Here is a 20,315-nt window from a genome sequence, read left to right as displayed (position 1 = left end):
CGTAGGATCGCCGTAGATCTCCTCGCAGTGCTAGTTCTCCCTTGGGGCCTGGCATTTTGAGTACCAAGTAAACATAATGTGGTATGGCCATGAACTTGGCAAGTGCTGGCCTCCCGAGTATGGCATGGTAAGATGTCTCAAAGTCAGCGACTTCAAATCTGATGTACTCGGTACGGTAGTGTTCCTTAGTTCCAAAGGTAACTGGAAGGACAACTTGTCCTAGTGGTATAGCCGCATTTCCGAGCACGATACCGTAGAAAGGTGAATCTGTTGGAGTAAGCATTTCAGTAACGTTGAGGCACATCTTCCTCAATGTCTTGGCGAAAATAACGTTGAGTCCACTTCCGCCGTCAATGAGTACTTTGGTTAACTTTGAGCCTGCCACAACCGGATCGAGTACTAGGGGGAAACGGCCTGGTTCTGAGAACTTGGTCCATTGGTCCTTTCTGCTGAAGGAAATGGGCACTTCTGACCATTTTAGCGGTGTTGGATCCGTTGGTTCAATGGCCATGATCTCCCTGAGTACGAGTTTATTGGCTCGCTTGGATGCAGTGCCTGGAATACCGCCGAAGATGACGTTCACGGTTTTTGAGGCGGTCTGGAAGTCGCCTTCTTCGTCTTCGTCGTTGTGGACTTTGCTGTTGCCCTTATCTTTTTTCTTGGTGTATTCTTCAGGGGGTGGTGGTGCGGGTAAGTCTTGCATTACTCGGCGCATGCTGTAGCAGTCTATGGCCGAGTGCTTGCTAGTCGGGTGCCATGGGCATTGCTTTTTGAGTAGCTTGGTGAAGGTTGGACCTTCGTCGTTTTTACGGGATCCTTTTTCCCTAGAGTTGGTCATGGTGGCAATAGTGTTGTCGGGCTTCCTTTTGCGGCTGTGATTACTCGAATAGTTATTTCGAGTATCATTGTGTCGAGTTCTATCTTGGTCATTGTTATTGTTGTCGCGTCCACGGTTGCGGTGCGAGCCAAAACGTTCTCGCTCTTTGTCTTCTTCATCCGCCCACTGCTGCACCATGACTTTGAGGTCTTAGACATTAGCTGGTCATCGGCGGCCGAAGTCTTGGTATGTTCGTCGATCGTAGAGTCCATTCTGGAAGCACTCGATGACGTCTATTTCTGAGATGTCAACTACGGTAGCCTTCTTTTCGAAGAAACGTCGCAAATAGTCGTGTAAGGTCTCGCCTTCTTTTTGCTTAATTTGACTTAAGTCAATCTTGTTGCCTGGTCTAGCTATGGAGCCGACGAAGTTGTTGGTGAAAGCCTTTGTCAAGTCTGCCCAAGAGTCAATGGACTTAGGTTTGAGTGACTCAAGCCAGGTCAGTGGTGCGGGTTCCATGCATATGGGGAAGTGGATAACCTTGGTGTCCTTATTGCCCCCGGCTGCTTGGACGGCTAGCGAGTAGCATCGTAGCCATTGAATTGGGTCTTGTTTGCCATCATACTTGGTGATTCCAGTTGGCTTAAACTTCTTGGGTAGTTTTGTTTTCATTACCCGGTTTGTGAAAGCAAGAAAATGGTTGTAGTTGTCAACTTCTCGCTCGCGTCGACTGTTGAGGATTTCTCGCAGATCATTAAAGTTGGATACTTTGTGGTTCTTCCGAGTAGGGCAAATGCTTTTTACCGAGTTGGTGCAGCTGACCTCTCCAACATCCTTATGGCGTGCTGGGGCCTTGTGCTTGCTTGGGCCTTGGCTGTGTTGCCGAGGTTGATTGACAACTTCATTGTCGTTTCTTGGGATATTGTTGTTGTCTGCAGCTCCCCTACTGCCTTCTTGGTGAGCTGAGATGCGAGGAACAGATGGAATTAGTGATTCTTTGTCAAGTAACTTGTAGGCTTGCTCCGCGAGTTGTGCAATCAGTCCGTTGTCGCGCTGCACGAGTTGAGCTGTGGCTTCGTTATCCCTGTCTTGAGGTATCAACGTTGTTAGAAGATTGATCGAGGCAATTGCCGCGAGTGGAGTATTGTGCTCTTGAGCCTGAACTGCGTCGAAAGCCCTTTCAAGGTTTGTGATGGGAATATTTGCAGCCATCGACTGCTGCCGCATCGCTCGAGTAGCGTTGCGCATTCTTCTTAGGTTCCGTTGTTCGGAGGTTTCATTGTGAGGAGCGTCAGCTATAGACTCGTCTTCGGAGATGTTGTCGAGTTGTGCTAATCGCCTGGGGGTTCTGTTCTGGCTAGTACCCGGGTTGTTATTTTGAGTAATAACAAGGACTTCCCTATCCGGTTAGTAGCTTTCGGAGCTTGATGTTGCGATCTCTGTGGAGCTTTCCTCATGATTGGAAGTGAGTGGAATGCCCTCTTGATAGGGGAGGTTGTCTATATGAGCGACAAGGCGCGAATCGTAGTCGCGGGCAAGGAGAGACGGTCTTAATCCTGGCCAATGTATGAATCTGCCTGGTGATGTTGAAGTTATTACCAATCCTTGGGCTGGACCAGATAATGGTATCTCTGGTGGATAAACCGAGTCGGAGTCGACATCTTCATCGTGCCCGAGTTCGAGTTGGATTCGAGTAAGAAAGTCTTGGTGAACTTCGGTTGCATTGCGGAGTCCGTGCGGGAACCACTTTGAAGTCGAAACCGACTTGGGAATTGACTGGGACCGACTAGTCCGAAGCGAAGTCGAGTCCGACGCGTAGTCAAACTCGAAATTTTCAACTTTGAAATCTTGGCTTTTTCTGGTCAGGTCTTCTACTTTCTTCTCCTGAGCTTTGATGATCTGGCGCAGGAACGAACCCGAGCCATCGGCAATGCAGAGCCAGGATCCGAAAATGAAGGTGGCGCCCGCTTCAACGAAGAAGACGGGCCTGATGATGACCGTTGCCATTGAGTTCCCGCTGAGAAACTCGATGAACTCCCCTACCTGGCGCGCCATCTGTCGGTGTTTTAGACCGGCAACCCGCCTAGGGGGTATCCTAGGTGGTCTTTTGTGCGGTAAGGGTCATCGAGAATCAAGGAATCAATGGTGACGCAAGGAACACGATTTAGACAAGTTCGGACCGCTAGATCGCGTAATACCCTACGTCTTGTGTGTTGGTTTGTATTGATCTTGGGTGAACTGGAGTTGTTTGTCTTTGAGGGGGTCTCTGCCCGCCCTTATATACACAGGTGGGCAGAGTTACAAGTCCGAGTCCTAGTCGAGTACAATTTCAGAATTTTACTCGGTAAGACCCGAGTAGTTTTCCATATGCATACTTGACTAGTCCGAGTGGGATACGTCTATCCTTTGTCCTAATCATATCCGAGTACGCCCCTTAGTGGGCCGTACAAGGTCTACTCGTGGACCTGGGGTGCATGCCCGACATGCTGGACGATCGACCTTTTAGTACCGGTCAGGGACCCTTTAATGCTAGGTGCGCGATCGGTATCGCTAGTTCGGTACTAAATGCAATGCATTTTAGTACCGGGCAGTTTAATCAGTACTAAATGACTTTGCGGTCAAAAAAATTAAAGAAAATTCTCAGAACAGCTGGGATGCTCCCACACACTGCATCGTCGCAAGGCATAAGTCACGCGAATTTCACACGTAATATGCGCGTGCGCAGACCCACGACCTCAAGCCTCGCGTGAACTTTCCTTACCATCTCACCTACACAGCACATGTGATGGAGTGGAAGTAACCCGTAGAGAGACTTTTAGTACTAGGCAATATCACCACCCGGAAATAAAAGGTACCTTTAGGACTGGATGATGCTATTGCTCGGTACTAGAAGTCTTCGTGATTTTAGTACCGAGTGGTGTTGTGACCTGGTACTAAAAGGTCTTGGGGATCGAAAATTCGGTCCCAGTACTAATTTTATGTGTTAGTACCGAACCAAAAGACCACCGGTACTAACATCATGGACGAATGCTCACTTGTCCAGTAGTGTGGTCAAACCTCACTAACCTTAGCCGTAGCAAATTGTGTAGCAAACAATGGCTTCAGAACCGTTCAGGTCCGTCCGTGCTATGGTTAAGACGTGTATTAAATATATGCTTACAAGAAACTAAACTGTGATACGACTAATTAGTGACGTGAGGCGGCTGGTGTAGCCATGCCAACGAATGATTCGGTGAAGTGAAAGAAAATGCGGGGTTTCCATACCCGTCGCCAAAAAGCTTGGTAGAGGATCTAGACCTCCCGGCCGGCAGCTGTCCGAGAATGAAATGTCCTGTGCCAATGGCAAACACGCAATGAATCCAAGCGCGCCACGAGTTGTTTTTTCGAAACAGCACGCGTGCCTGTGTGTCCTACAGCACTGCGCGCGTCGTGCTCCGGGCAGTTGGGACACGACTGCTAGCTGGGCCAGCGCCTCGCTCCGTTCTTAACACGCTGCCTCCTGCACCGTTGCAACTGATGAGATTAATTGGTGATGATCCGCGCCTTGATGATGCCACACTCACTTGGACAGCGACCGAGCGGCACGTTTCTTGATGATTACTAAGTGCGGCTGCTAATCCCTGCCGTAAAACAATTGTTACTGAACTTTGCATTGCAAAGCCTAGTTCAGTGTCACTCGTTCATGTCTCGTAAATCCCCATTAACTGCTGGTAGTACTAGAGCCATGTCTTTCGGGGATCCCCCATCCCATTAACTGCTAAAAACTACTCGTGTCCTCTGGATCCCATGGACTGTGCGCGACCCGGCTCGGGCGGGCACCGTACGTACCGGAGGCCTGTTCGCCAGCATGTCGCCGCGGGGCACCAACACCATGGTCTGGTACGCGTCGCGCAGCGGCGTCGAGCGCCAAACGCAAGGCGTGCGCCTATAAGACCCGGCCGACCCGCCGCCAACGCAGGCGAGGCAACAACCACTAGGCGCGCGGGGGGCCTCGGCTGTTCAGCGCGAGAGAGTTCACGCGCCTCGTGCCTGCTCGATCTTGGAGAGGAGGGATCGGGTCGGAGCAGGCCGGTCACGCGCGCGGCTAGGTAACTGTTGAAGGCGAGGAGATGGTGGCGGCGGCGAGGGCGTCGGAGGTGAAGGCGGAGGGGTTCCTGCGGGGCGCGTGCGCGGCGCTGGCGGCGGCGTCCGCGCTGCTGGTGGGGCTCAGCACGCAGACGGAGACCGTGCTGCTCGTCAGGAAGAAGGCCACCGTCAGGGACGTCCAGGCCCTCTGGTAATTAAGCTACCTGTGTGCTCCTTCCACCTCGTGCCGCATGCTGGTTGTTGTTGCCCTTGTGCGGCGTGACTTCGATGAGCACGAGTGCTGAACTGCTGATCATCGATATGCTGCAGGGTGCTGGCAATGGCGGCGGCCGTGGCGGCGGGGTACCACCTGCTGCAGCTGCTCAGGTGCTTCTACCTCGGCCGCGTCGGCGGCGTCAACCCCTGCCGCCGGAGCAGCAGGGCTTTGGCATGGATATGCCTCCTGCTCGACAAGGTACGCCTCAACAACTCCCTCCTAACCCCCATCTTCTTCCGGAGGAAGGCTTTGATTCCTCCTTTCGTCCGAAGGAATCTTCGAAGTTTCCGTTGGAGGGAAAAAATGTTTTTTCTCCCTAGATGTGGTGTGAAGGCTCGCAATTCGATTACATACTTAACCCACAAAGTCTGATGAAATTAGTGCAAATTCAAGCTCTAATCTTCGTAAAGGAAACAAAAAGGAAGGGATACAGTGGAGAGCGTCCAATCCTTTTTCGTGACAAGCCTAGCCATAGATTCTTAGGATGGGAGCAGCTTTTTGTCAGTTTACATGAACATCACTATACTAACAGTAACATCACCATCACATAATGATCCTCACTAGTCGTAGTACATACGTAGCTATCAAATAATCCTATCTTTGTACTATTAGTAATTAGGGCACTTAATTTCGCAGCTGTTTTTACCTACAGCACACGGCAGTCATGACACTGTGCTCTACTCCAGCACACACCTGTCATTCTTGCCATGCTTTGCAGCTGATCTGAAAACGGTACGTTCAGTACCCAATTTTTCAGGTGGCTCATCAACAACTCTTCTTTTACAAAAAGGACAAAAAAAGGGGAGAAAAGAAAAGTAATCGTCAGTACTAAAAGATAAACATGATTGAAATTTAAGATAGGGTTTGTTGCATCTCACCTGTACATCATCACTGTGGTCTCATTTAAGCGCACCAAGATCGCATCGATGGAGGCGGTTCCAAGCGAAGGCTGGAATTATGCGAGCTCTTCACCATCCGTTCATTAATAAGAACAGCTAGCTTTTGTGGTTATGTGGATTCGGTGGAGTGCGCCATCGCCATGTGAGTTGTGAGTGATCGCAGTCGGTTAGCCACCACTTTAGTTGTAGCTAGGACCTGAAAAAGATGTAGGTTTTAATTTCAGAAAAAGATGTAGGTTTTCGATACTGCTTCATCATTCAAGAAATTAGTCAGATACATAGTACTACCTCAGTCCCAAAAGTGCATTTCTAGATTTTTTTCTTTGTTCACAAATCAATGCACACCGCTAAAACATAACCACATGATTGGATGTTTAAGGGGGATAGTGATGGATGAGCCCACACCTTGAATTTTTTTTGGGGGAAAAAAGCTGTAGCTAAAAGTTAAGTTGTTTTATTTTGGGATGGAAGGAACAGTCATAATTAACCAAACCTACCACATGCATGTTAACGGACCAGACCTTGAAAATAGAAAAAGAAATCAGGCAATGCATATGCACCTTTAGAGGAAAAAGAAAAAGACAATTAAATCTAAGTTGGTTAAAAAGCTTAAAAATGCAATTCCTTTAGAGCAAACTTTAAACGCTTGAAATGCTCTAATTATGAGGGAGTAAATAAATATACAAATAAAATTTTAGCCTTGCAAGGGTTTGGGGTCTGGAATTTAATGTACTAGTGGTCCATCAATTTTCTTGTTTGTTTATTATTACTCGGTAGTGTGTGCGGTGTGCCTGAGTCAACTCCCAAGCGGTCGCGAACAGCGGAAGTAGGGCAGATCACATTGATGGCTCAAGGCGATGGAAGCCATACGAAACACCTCGAGTTGCCGGAGAAGGACGGACCCCATGCGCCGCAGGCTGCAGCTCGGCGATGCCAACAACCGCGGCTACAGAGATTCATAGCGAACACTCAAACAGTACAGCAATTCACAAGGACACACAGCTACAGCAAGCCAGCAACAAGCACAAACAGCCATAAAGACCGCCCATCCCTACCGTCTCCGGCCACTCTCCGGCGTCTCCGCCACGATCGAATTCACGCTGTTTTGTTCGTCTCGTGACCTCTCGACCTGTCAATCGTCATGGTTCATTCTCACTGGTTTGCGTGCACAGCAGCGTCTCGTGCACACGTGCCAATTCTGCTCCAGTTTTGCTTGAGTGCTTGACATTTTGGCAACCACCGTGCCTGTGCAGGCGTGCGCGTACACGACGTTCGCGACGACGGTGGCGGCGGCGCAGGCGTGCGTGATCGCGCTGGACGGCGCGCACGCGCTGCAGTGGACCAAGCTCTGCAACATCTACACGCGCTTCTGCGAGCAGATCGCCGGCAGCCTCGTGCTCGGGATCCTCGCCGCCGCCGGCACCGCCGTCCTCTCCGCCGTCTCCGCGCGCAACGTCGTCCGCCTCTACCCGGCGCCGCCGCCGCCCTACGCCGCGCACTAGAAGCAGCGGTGGGCTCAAGGCGTCAGCTGGGCCGCGTGCGCTTCTCTGAAGAATCTCTAACAACGATGGGCCGTGACGAAATGTAGGCCCAAGTGAAGAGTGAAGATGGAGATGTTAGTAGAATTCTGCCTACTTTGGACTGTACTATTTCGCTCTCTCCCTCCTCCCTCTCCAAAAAAAAGGGGTACTTGTATGGTTTTTTTTGCTTTTGTTTCGTTTGATATGTTAGTGGAGATGAGTACGTATGTGTGCTAGTGTATCTGTATGTATTTGCAGTGTATTTTCGTAGATAATAATATGCTACGTCTTACCAGCAGTGCAGCTAAAGAAAAAAAAACAGCAGTTACTGCCTGCTGTAAAGGAGTTGTACTGCTGTAGTGACAATATTGCAGTAGGACTTTCATACCTCAATTTGAAAATCACGTTTCATTTTAAAAAAATGGATACAAGATTCCATTAGTTCTTGCTGCAGACACACACAAATTTCATCTTTCGAATTTCAATAGCAACCCAACATGGCTAAGTTTTGTTGGGACCCGGTACAAGATTGATCAGTCTGAATTTGGATTGGATCAGCCTGTCATTTCACCAAAGCAGTCTGAATTTATATACAGGGAGCACTCACCATTCGAATTTGGGAATGGCTCATACTGAACAGAAGGTTTAACTCAGACATGGTACAAATTATAATCAGCCTTTTTTTTCTTTGTCAAAAACGGTATCTATACATGACACAATACATATGCTGGACAAATAAACAAAGTATACCTTACCCATCTAAAAGAATCAATATTGATCGCCTGGCCTTTCTATATGTATATCTCATGAATACTACATGATTTTTGGCAAGGGTGTACAAAGTGGAGGGGAAAAAAGAATCAATATCGGGCTTAGCTTTTGGACTGTGCACTGTCACCACCAGGAATGCCCGCAGCAAGTCGTGCTCTCAGGTCCTTCCTCAGGATTTTGCCAGAAGGATTCTTCGGAATAGAATCCGTGAAGAAAACTTTGTTGATCCTCTTGTAGAACACAACCTATAACATAGTAGAAACTGTAAGGTGTGCCCTCTTTTGAAAGTTTGGATCAGTGTACTTTGCTTTATAAGTGACATAGGCACATGAACTAGTGTCAGCATTGTTTATGCTTATACATGATGTAGCCTTAGCTTAAGAGTCTTTTAAATATTCAATGTTTGTAGATATGCATGGACATGTGACAATTGTGTTAATTATTTATTTCAGAAGGTTACAATTTGGTATTACCTCCTTTGCAACAAACTGCTTGATCTCGTCCTCACTAATCTCAGAATCTTCAGTCCGTATAATGAATGCAACAGGGACTTCACCGGCAAGCTCATCTTTCATTCTGCAATCAATCCAAAATAATTAATTCCTCGAGCACAATATATCAAGTGCAATGTAATTCTGGTTCCATTTGATGATTTAAGCAAGCGGATCAACGTACGAGACAACAGCAGCATCCTTAATTTCAGGATGAGTGATGAGAAGGGCCTCAAGTTCCGCAGGAGGTACTTGGAAGCCCTTGTATTTGATTATCTCCTTTAGCCTGTCAACAATGAAGATCTCATCGTTGTCATCAACATAACCAATATCACCAGTGTGCAGCCATCCATCCTTATCAATGGTGTTCTTTGTCGCTTCTGGATCATTCAGATAACCTGGAGATTGTAGATTTTAGTAATTAGCATGACAATTATTACCTTGAAACATTCCGGGGCACATTTAGAATTTAATCTGATAACTAGTACAAGAAATATGTTTAGTGCTGAGACAGAATCAGATGGTCCAAGCAAAAGACAGTTCAAAAGAATGCTATAGGATAGTCGCTAGAGTCAACTTTAGGTTACACTTGCAACCTACAGTAACCTCATATACTAATGCCACCGTTTCTTATAATTTACTCTCTCCGTTTCAAATTGTATGTCATTTTGGCTTTTCTAGATACATATGTTTTGTTATGTATCTAGACATAACCTATATGTGGATGCATAGCAAAATATATGTATCTAGAAAAGCCAAAACGACCTACAATTTGGGATAGAGGGAGTACATGCGACATGCTAGAAAAATGTTGCCAACAAATTTTGGATATAGTCCTTGAGGCTTGAGGTGGCATGCGGCAATTACTGCTGAAAGCAACATTTTGTTCATAACCAAACTTCGTTGCACCTTCTATGGAGTAGTTTTATTTTGGAACACAAATATTGTGTGGTCGCAAAAATGGAAGGATGGATAATTGCTTTTTGTTTACTGAAGGAGCACATCTAATTTTTTTAGATAATGAGGGACACATCTAAATGCTTAGAAAAAAGGACTACACTAATAACTCAGTATGCAAGGGCATTATGGCAGTGAAGGAGAAAGAAAAGGACAGAATATGGGGAAGATTCCAATCAAAGAAACATGCACATGGGTGACCATAGACCAGCCTGTTGCCATCATGGATTCATGGATACAATGTATGCACACCCAAGAGATATTTCACCTTACTGCATCTACAGCAGTTTGCAAAAGGAAAGACGGCCATCAACAAACCGGTTCCAGAGCTGGACAGGTAAAAACTAAACAAAAACTCAGTGAAAAGGAGACACCCAAAGCAAGGCAGGTGCCTGGTCGTATCTTGCATTTATCTTGATGAGAAACAGATATTGCAGCAGAACTCCATGCTTGACATTTTTCATTTTAAGAATTTTTTATTGAAACCAATTATGATGATCTTTAGTTGTTCGAGGTTCTAGAAATTTGTGTAAACTAAGGCCTCCACATTCTTTCACATGGCCAGCTTGCTGTATCGATGGATATAGGATATAAATAAATGCACTTTTCGGAAGATGCCAACCCAGATTCTCTGTAACTTCTTCCACTCCAGAAGCTCGTGTTTAATTGGATATTATTATCGCATAAGATCAGGCAATGGAAACTTAAAAATACTGAGGAAATCTACATAACTTATGCCTATTTTATTTTTATTCATTCCTCAATGTTTTTGGGTGATTATTCGGAGTTGTCATCTTAACCAGTTCTAGTCTGTGCTAGAGTCCAAGAAAATTGGTGTCACTTCAAAAAAGGTAGTGACTTATGCCCAACTCTTTGTAGTTCAATAAGGGGATGGTATGATGATCACAAATCTCTGTCCCAGTCCCAGTCCCAGTGGGGTCTTTTAGGTCCCCACTCTCTGTCCCAGTCCCAGTCCCAGTTCAATTAGGTCCCCCCTGATGGATCATGCAGGCTGGCAGCTTATGGAGAAACTTTTTCTTTTCTGTAAAAATAGTGTTACGTAACTGACAAAATCAGTTCAGTTTGGTTCTAGTGCCCAGAAAATAGCCTGTTTCAGGGCTAGCACATGCAGGGTCAGGGCGTTGAGCAGCGAGGTATGGCCCTGCCTGGCCAGTTCATCTATTACAAGGCACATGCCCAAGTCAGGAGAAGCATCCAGTTTGACGATGACACGAACAAGTGGGCTCAGACCATCACACGCTAGGCGTCAATGGGTTTTCAGGTCTGGGCAGGTGAGAACCAACCAAGGGTTTGGGTCTGAATTACTATCACCGCTGGCACATGTCTGTATCCAAGAAGCAGTCTTCAAATCATTAACTGAATACATGGACCCGAGGCACTAATGCTGAGCTGCTCCCAAGTATTCCTAACGATGCCAGCAATGGTCAAGATGTGCTGCCGCTAAGGAAAAAAGATGGCTTCTTGAGTTCTAACTTCTAAATATATCAAGAACAACCTTTTTCTTCTTCTTCTAGTCTCAGAATATTCTCCGGAACCATCAACCATGCTGTCATGGGTGATGGGTCATGATAAACTGATCGACAAGCTGAGAACGATTGGTTACCCAACGTGCCTGCCTCCATGGCTAGTTGGATGCCAACAGCCGTGGGAAATGACTGGCAATCAGACGTGTGCTAGAAGGAAATTATCAGCCTGTGTCTCTAGTGGTTGGGTTTGAACGGGTAGGCTACCGGCTATCTAACTGGACCTGCACTGAACACGAACTTTCAGTCTTCCAAAGGGAGAAGCTTTTGGTACAACCACTACACCTACTAGTCAATTCTTTTTGGTACAGAACAAACTGAAACTTGAGGCACTTAAATGCCATTCCAACAGAAAAGGAGCAGAGACTTTCAGAGAATGCTTAAGTGCATCCTACAAGTTCTTTTCTTTCTGAAACTTTCAGAAACTATTTTTCATAAACAGGGTCGAATCCACATAGAGAAGGACTTATTGTTCCTGACCAAATACATTACCAGAATACTCCATGTGCTCAAAAGCAAGCGGTGTTTTGAACTTTTGATGCTACCTAGGCGGCTAGGTCTTGATGCCTGATGTCAAAGCAAAAATAAAGGGCCTGTTTGGCTCACGAGGACTAAACTTTAGCCCCCGTCACATCGAATGTTTGGATACTAATTAGAAGCATTAAATATAGTCTAATTACAAAACTAATTACATAAATGGAGGCTAATTCGTGATACGAATCTATTAAGCCTAATTAGTCCATGATTTGACAATGTGGTGCTACAGTAACCATTTGTTAATGATGGATTAATTAAGCTTAATAGGTTCGTCTCGCGAATTAGCCTAGGGGTTCTGCAATTAGTTTTATAATTAGCTCATATTTAATCCTACTAATTAGCATCCGAACATCCAATGTGACAGGGCTAAAGTTTAGCCCTGGTATCAAACAGCCCCAAATTCGTTTTCATGCTGCTAGAGGACTGCCTTACTTAATTTATAGCAAAGATTGTCAAGTCCACACCAGTCGCAAGCCGCAACGGCTTTGCTCTCGTGACTGAGAGCAACGTACCGGATGGCATCGCCGTGCTGTCAGAGTCTCCAGAGACCAATCCAAACCCACATTCAGACGAGCTTTAATTTTTAAACTTTTAATTGGCTAGTCATGGGCTCATGGCTCCAAAGCCATGGGTCCTGAGTAAACACTACCGACCAATGATCATGGAGCCCGATTGTTCACTTCACTCATTCAATCAGTGTTGCTCTATCGTACTAAAATACTGGAGGTGGCAGGGAAGGACGAGAGCAAGGATTGATTGGATGGGTACCTTTCATGATCTGCTCGCCGCGGATGCAAATCTCGCCGGGCTGGTTCCGGCCCAGCGACGCGCCAGTGTCGGTGTCGACGATCTTCAGCTCGGCGTTCCGGACGACGGTGCCGCAGGAGCCCGACTTCACCTCGAACGGCTCCTTGGCGAAGGCCAGGCACATGGCCAGCACGGGCCCTGCCTCGGTCATCCCGTACCCCTGTGACGGCACACGAACAGAGATTTTTGTTGTCAATCCAAACAGTATCCCGTTTAAGACTTCAGAATGAAATCGTGCACATTAGCATTCAAACAAAGAGGAACTATCGCTCGTGCAACTTGTTGACAAACGCCGGCGCACCGGCACCGGTGGTGGGACTCGTCCACCCAGAATCTGGGAGGGAGATAAACACGTACACCGAAAGAGCAGCCCAACAAAATGCTTTTCTTGGCGAGACGGCAACCGGGAATCATGAGGCTGGCGTGTGCTCCCGACCTTTCACCAGCCACCCCACCTACACTAGAGCCCCTGCAGGCATCCTGCACCTGCACACCTCCATGAAGCCCCTCTCGCGTAGTTGAGATGTCGCCTTGGCATGCAGCACAAGCAAAGCAAACCCCCGGACCCAACGTGGCTCGTGCGCCCCTCGCGGCCCGCGGCCAGAAAGACGCCAAAAGCGCGACGCTACCACCCACCTACCACGCTACAAATCCTTTTCAATCCCGTCGCACCCACTAACTAATCCTCAATGCTCCAATCCATCAATCCATCCAGTCTACGATTCAATATAAAACTCATAGTTGCGGACGTGCATTCAATCATGGAAGTAGCGCTATCACTGAACATGACGCATGCGTGAACAGTACTAGGAGTTGGAGCAACGGACCTGGCCGAGCACGGCGTTGGGGATCTTGGCCATGAACGCGTCCTGGAGGTCCTTCCCCATGGGGGCGGCGCCGGACATGACCATGCGGATGGAGGCGAGGTCGGCGGCGCACACGCGGGGGCTCTTGGCGATCTCCACCACGATGGGTGGGACGAAGGGCGCCACGGTAACGCCGTGCGCGCGCACCAGCTCCACCAGCGCGCCGCTCTCGAACTTGCGCATGATCACGATGGCGCACCCGGCGCGCAGCCCCGCCAGGAGCACCGAGTTGAGCGAGTAGATGTGGAACAGCGGCAGCACGCACAGCAGCACGTCGTCCTGGCTGAAGTACAGGTTCGGGTTCTCGCCGTCCACCTGGAAGAAACCATCGGAAAATTGCATTTGAGTCAGCCAGAATTCAGAAAGCAACATTGAAAAACTCAAACGCTAGCACCATTAATCCTGATCCTGTCGACGCGCATCTTGAGATGGCAGGAAGACAGCTGGTTGACTCTGCTGACTAGAAGGAGTAGTGTGACTGACAAGTGGGGTCCGCGCGGTGGGGTCCACGCGACGCGAGACTAACCACGACTCCACGAGGCCGGCTGTGCCTTTAATGGCTGACGCGGTGATAAATGGGCAGCGCTCGATTGGCGCCGGCAAAAAAAAGGGGGAGGGGAAAAAAAAAAGAAATGCCCCCAAGCTGGAAAGCGTGGGCGCCATCACGCCACTTCGAAGAAGCAGCACAGAAAGGGGAAATCCCCAAAAAATTCGACGCCCCAATAGAAACCTTTTTTTTTTTACCGCTCGCAGCAGCTGCCAGCTAATGGAAATGGGTAATGGGGCAGTCCGGTGGCGAGAGGAAGGAGGCGAGGAGCTCGTGTGCTCACCTGCTGCGCGACGCTGGTGACGAGGCTGCGGTGCGTGAGCATGACGCCCTTGGGCATCCCGGTGGTGCCGGAGGAGTAGGGGAGCGCGACGACGTCGTCGGGCTCCACCTCCTCGTCGGCGGCGAGCGGCTCGGCGGCGTCCATGAGGTCCCGGAGCCGGAGGCAGCCCTCGAACTCGCCGTCGACGGCGACCACGGGCACGCCGCGCTCGGCGGCGAAGGCGCGCACCTTCTCGACGGCGCAGGCCTCGGTGACGATCACCCGCGCCCCCGCCGCGGCCGCCTGGCGGTGGATCTCGTGCGGGGTGTAGAACGGGTTGGCCGTGGTGGTGGCCGCCCCCAGCCGCGCGGCGCCCAGGAAGACGAAGGCGAACTCGGGGCAGTTGCGGAGGAGGTTCATCACCACGTCGCCCTTCCCCACCCCGAGCCCGCGGAGCGCCGCCGCCGCGCGACGGGACAGGAGCTCCACGTCGGCGTAGGTGTGGACGGCACCCGTCTGCCCGTCGATGAGGCACGGGCGGGAGGACACCTCCGGGAGCCGCTCGAAGCAGTAGGCCTGCAGCGAGAGGTGCCCCGGGATCTCGATGTCCGGGAGCTTGGAGCGGAACACGGCTGTTGGTGCCGCGGCCGAGTCCTCCGGGACGGACCCCATCGGGCTCGTTGCCGGTGAAATGGTGGACTCCGGGTGACCGGTAGGGAAAATGGTCGCCGCCTGGTCGGGATTTTGAGGAGGCTCTGCTCGGCTCTGCTGCTCCCTTGAGCTGAGCTGAGGGCGGAATTGGGGGGAAGGCGAAGCTAAATATACGGCCGCGGGATGGAAGGAAAGGTTGGTGGGGTAGAGGTCGGAAAGGATGACAGGTGGGGCCGCGGTGGCGGTGGGGCACGGAGTGGACGCAGCCACACGGGGTTGGTGAGACCGTGAGAGTTGATGGCATGTTTGCTTCCAGCCCCGGAGAAGCTGCCTGTGCCAGGCAGGTTGATCCGGCCGCAGGCAGTGGAAATCGGAGATGCTGCCTGGCGCAGGCAGGTTTTACAGGGTCCGATGCAAGGAAGCCCCTCGGGAAGTGTGAAGTGAGAACCGAGAAGCTTGGTTAGCATAGGCCATGTTTAGTTACTCCCAACTTCCAACTTTGACACTATGCAAAAAGAAGATTCCCCATCACATCAAACTTGCGGTACATGCATGGAGTACTAAATCTAGATGAAATTAAAAAGTAATTGCACAGTTTTGTTGTACTTTGCGAGACGAATCTTTTGAGCCTAATTAGTCAATATTTGGACAATAATTTACAAATACAAACGAAACGCTACAGTGTGCTACAGTGCTGTAACAGTAATTTGGCACCTCCCAAATTGGCCAACTAAACAAGGCCATAGTAACAGACTGGGTGGCACGTTACAGGTTGTTTGACTCTGTTTTCACCTTTTCACTAGGCCTAGTTGAGTTCAGCATCCGATATTCCACTGGAAAAAAGAGTGAAGTGGAAAGACGATCGCCGCATCGCTGGATGAGACGGCGAGACCCTCTGCTTTCTGCGCCCAAACAACCTGGTTACAGGGCTAGGTGCTCAGGTTTACCGAAATTTTTGTTCACATAGAGCAACTCCAACACAGTTCCCATCCAACTTCCCAAGTCGAATTTTAACAACTCAACATCAAAATCGCTATCCAACAGACTTGTCATCTCAATTGCTATCCTATCCGTCTGGCCAAATTGACCCTTCCGCTTGCCAAACTTGGCCAAACTGGCCCTTCCGCTTGCCAAACTTGGCCAAACTGGCTTGCTAAGTGTGGGCCCCATGCGCCTGCCATCCCATGGCGGCGGCGGGTGTGGGAGGACGGTGGCGGCACGGGTGCGGGGGAGCCGGAGAAGAGGAGGACGACGGCGGCGGCGCGAGCGCGGGTTGGAGGACGGCGACGGCGGTGACTGCGCCCCTTCCTCCTCCCTCTGTTGCGATACCCCTTCCTCCTCTCTCCGCTGCAGGGCGGGAACTGAAGGATACCCCCTTCCTCCTCGATCTGCCGGCAGCCTTCAGATTGGAGGGGAAAGCAGAGGGGGATGGGGACAGGGATGGGTGGTGGCGGCAGAGGAGGCCGCCATGGCCTATGTGTAGGAGGGGGAAGGGGAGGAGGATGGGGAGGGGTGCCAATGGTGCGATGGCAGAGGCAGAGGAGTTCAGCGGTGGGAAGAAGGGGAAAGGAAGGAGGGAGGAAGGGGATGACACGTGGGGCCCACATGTCAGGGTGTGTGGAGAGGGAGAGTGAAGGAGGGCATTCTAGAGAGGCAACTAGCCGTTGGTATTTGGAGGCTGGGAAATGGATAGTCTATTGGAATGAGCAACTTAATAAAGAGAGGAATCTTTTGCCAATTTGGATAGAGTCAAATAGAGAGTAAAAAATGGATAGTTTGTTGGAGATAAGTCTGGTCTTCGAGCTTTTTTTTTAAAAAAAGTCCAAGCTGAAGATTGCACAATCAAGAAGGACTGATGCGTGGAGGTCCAAGATTGCACAATCAAGCTTTTCATGTAAGACTTGAAGGTAAGGTGGCAAATTGCTCACCCCACTTCTAACACAGCCTGCTAATCCATGCACAATAGTTTATTACTTTTCTTTTTGCAATATTTATTTTTCCAATTTTCCCTTATTTTTTGACAATATCTTGTTCCGTTCTTACCAAGCTATATTTTTATTGTCGTCTGGTGGTCTCCATGACCACTTTTCTAGCTAGAAGTGCCCTCGTCACCGTGCCACACACCTCCCTTTATACCCTTCCACCCTGGTCTCCACTGTGGCGGGCCGCGAGAGCCCTCGCTGCCTCGTCTTGCCTCACCGCCACCTTCCATCATCAGTTCATCACCTAGGGCCAATCGTTGTTCTAGTTATCCCTCCACGGCTAGTGAACACCTTAACATGCTTTTTCTGGAATAACGCCCTAAGATGTTAAATATACAACCTCAATTTTTGCTCATTTTTTTAAAATAGAGAAAAATTTTCCTGTTGTGGTGTGCTTTGACTCTGGGCTAGTGCTAAGCAATTGGGCTGCTTGTTGTATTTGGGCCGTGCGATTCCACACCTTTGGATCGCCCGGACGTTTCCTCCTGTTGGGCCAACCTTTACGCAAATGGTGTGACTCGGGCCAACGCTGAGCTAATTTCAGTTGCAATATGAATGATGGGAGTCCAGGAGTGTTGCAAGTTGCAACGGGTGCGTCTAGACACAATTGCAACCTATGCCTTCGAGCAATGTTTATATCGGATGGGCTGGTTGCAATTGGACGGACATTTTGACAACCTTTTTTAGACATAGTGCTAGCTTCCACATTGAAAAGTAACATAATCAGTACATGCAATAGATGACGAAAATGATGACACCATCCACATACAAAGAAATTTTGAAACAAAAAAAATCTATAGATCTTAAATTGTATATTCAAATTAAATTTCGATTACATCAATGGATTGGTTACAACAATATTTTCAAAATAGGACCTCACTTGATAATGTTTCGAAGATAATTTTTTTAAAAAAATTTTAATACAAAATAATTAATTCCGGCTATTGGGAACAAATAATTGAACATTAAATTTTCTGCGAACAAATAATTAAACATGATGAACAAAATAATAATACACTCCGAACAAAAATAGTTGAAATGATGAACAATTTGCTGTACAGTAAAAAAATAGAAATTGAATATCACAGAGAAATACGTAGACATTGCCGAACAAATTATATGAACTCACGGAATAAAAAAAACTATACACATTGAAAAAATTATACTAACTTATAGAAAAAAAATATATAATCATAGAATAAATTATATGAATTTAGGAGAAAAAAGATTTATAAACGTGAGACAAATTATATTAAATTACAAAACAATTGAATACGCCGGAAAAATTACGACACGAACTCACAAAATAAGTATTTATACACTAGAACAAATTATAATTATATACATATTAGTATAAAAAAATATGAAGAAAAAAGAAATAAAATGGAAAAAATAATAAAACAAAAGAAAGGAACAAATGTATATAAAAAGTTATGTAACCACATCGCGAATGAAAAATATACGCATGTCAACTAGTAATTATGTAAATATATAAAAATAATAAATAAATAAATAAAACAATAAATAAAACAATAAATAAAAAGGAAAAAGAAACAAAACAAGAATAAAATGAATGAAAGGAAAGGCAAAAAATTAAAAAAAGGAGAAACTGTTATATAGGCCACAATGCCTACTACCCGTGGGCCGAAAAGGACCAACAGGCCGAATTAGTGCTCCCTCCCACCATGGGCGACAGGTTGCTATCTGCAGTTGCAACACGCAACGGATGGAAGCTGGAAGCAAACCAGCGTCTGAAAACCTCGCATACTTCCACTGTTCCAAGAAATTCATTATTCTTGGAGTATTCCCTGGCTCTGTGAGCCGTTCTTGCTCTTAGTAGTAGTCTCACATGGATCCCACCTCCCCACTTGCCGATTGTTCTTGGTGCCGGTCTGTGCTTGAAATTTCACAATGCCTTAGTCACAACTCGCTAGCAATACTTACTACCTTGCTTGAAATTTCAAGTACATGAAGAAAATGATTGACAAGTATTTGAAGGTATGATGGTTGGATCTCTGTATTCCTAACATTTTAGACCCCCAATTCAAGCTGAAGTATCTTTAGTTTTCATTTGGCAAAGAATTTGGGTATGATGCTATAGGAATGAATATGATACATGGGCTATTCAAAGAATACCATAAATGGAATGACAACACTTCAGATCTCATGTCACAAGGAGGTGTTGAAATGGTTGTAAGTGACCAAGATCCTTTGGCAAGTTGGGACCAACAATTACCCTTAGTGCTTGATCTACAAATGAGGTTTCTTTAGAACTTGAGTCATATCTCTAGAAGGTACCAATTCGTTGAAGTGACCAATTCAATATCCTGGCATGGTGGTAGTGTTAGATGAGTTCAGCCAAATACCCTACATTGAGTCGTATGACTAGAGATATATTGGCAGTTCCTGCTTCTACAATAGCGTCGGAATCTGCATTCAGTACTGGGTCAAGAGTTCTATAAGTTGAATGACCCCAAAAATTATTGAAGCTCTAGTATGTCTACAAGATTGGATAAGGGCTATAGCTACTACTCAACATAGCATGGATTCAGTCCACGACATCATCATGGCCTTGGAAGGTAAGAACACTTTTGGAATTGCTACCATTCAAGGTTCAGGATGGTCTATGCTTGCCTTTTTGACGTGATGAATACTCTTCATGTTGTTACTGTTAATTCTGCTAGCTGTTTAAGTCTATTTTTTGGCCCTGCATTTGCTATCATACAGTTACCTTTTGTCCACTTTAGTTCCTCTAAATTACAAGATGTGTTTCTATATGATAGATAACACCTTAACAAGCTAATGAACTAACATGGTTGCATTACACTAGTCACATTTCTGTTAGATTATAATGGTTCTGGACATTTCCGTTAGATTAGAATGGTTTAGTAGATGTTGTCTAGACAATGCTTCTGCTGTTTGTTTCCTACAATCATGCTAGAGCTTCTTTTTAGTTTTATCAGAATCTCTTATGGGGAATGCATATGAGTTTAGTTTCTAGTTGGCTAGATCTGTGGATCACACAACCTACCAATGCCCATAGAAATGCCTCTCGACCGGCAAACTGAACTGCTACCTCCATAATTAAACTTCTCCCTTCCTGTAGTCACTATAGACTATTTTTTTGTATTTTCTAGAGTATGTTCTTATTGATTTTGAACCTTGAAATGCAAGATTTCTTTGGTTAGATTCATTGAGTATGATTTTAATCCTTATTGTATAATTGTATGTCTACAACAACTCTTTCTACTAATAAACATGCAGGTGATGAGGAGGACCGGCCAAGCTGAGGTGCTTATAGAACAGGAGCTACCAAGCTGAG

The 20,315-nt window shown here is 47.3% G+C and overlaps 2 protein-coding genes across 2 annotated transcripts; one reads left to right on the top strand and one right to left on the bottom strand.

The window, feature by feature from the left end:
• The first annotated feature begins 4,674 nt into the window (after positions 1 to 4,674).
• Positions 4,675 to 7,971, top strand: LOC101762702 (CASP-like protein 2C2). The gene is made up of 3 exons (XM_004965628.4): positions 4,675 to 5,093; positions 5,213 to 5,357; positions 7,312 to 7,971. The coding sequence occupies exons 1-3, from the start codon at positions 4,927 to 4,929 to the stop codon at positions 7,558 to 7,560; spliced, it is 561 nt and encodes a 186-aa protein (XP_004965685.1). The 5' UTR covers positions 4,675 to 4,926; the 3' UTR covers positions 7,561 to 7,971.
• Positions 7,972 to 8,143: 172 nt separating this feature from the next.
• LOC101762300 (probable 4-coumarate--CoA ligase 4) lies at positions 8,144 to 15,159 on the bottom strand. The gene is made up of 6 exons (XM_004965627.3): positions 14,382 to 15,159; positions 13,513 to 13,866; positions 12,647 to 12,845; positions 9,025 to 9,238; positions 8,823 to 8,925; positions 8,144 to 8,594 (listed from the first exon to the last, which is right to left on the bottom strand). Exons 1-6 carry the CDS (start codon positions 15,030 to 15,032, stop codon positions 8,451 to 8,453), a joined length of 1,665 nt encoding a protein of 554 aa, XP_004965684.1. The 5' UTR covers positions 15,033 to 15,159; the 3' UTR covers positions 8,144 to 8,450.
• Between the last annotated feature and the right edge of the window lie 5,156 nt (positions 15,160 to 20,315).

This window comes from Setaria italica, chromosome IV (genome assembly GCF_000263155.2).
Source record: "Setaria italica strain Yugu1 chromosome IV, Setaria_italica_v2.0, whole genome shotgun sequence".
Taxonomy (NCBI): domain Eukaryota; kingdom Viridiplantae; phylum Streptophyta; class Magnoliopsida; order Poales; family Poaceae; genus Setaria; species Setaria italica.
The sequence above is the reverse complement of the archived record's forward strand: the minus strand, read 5'-3'. Positions and strand labels throughout refer to the sequence as shown.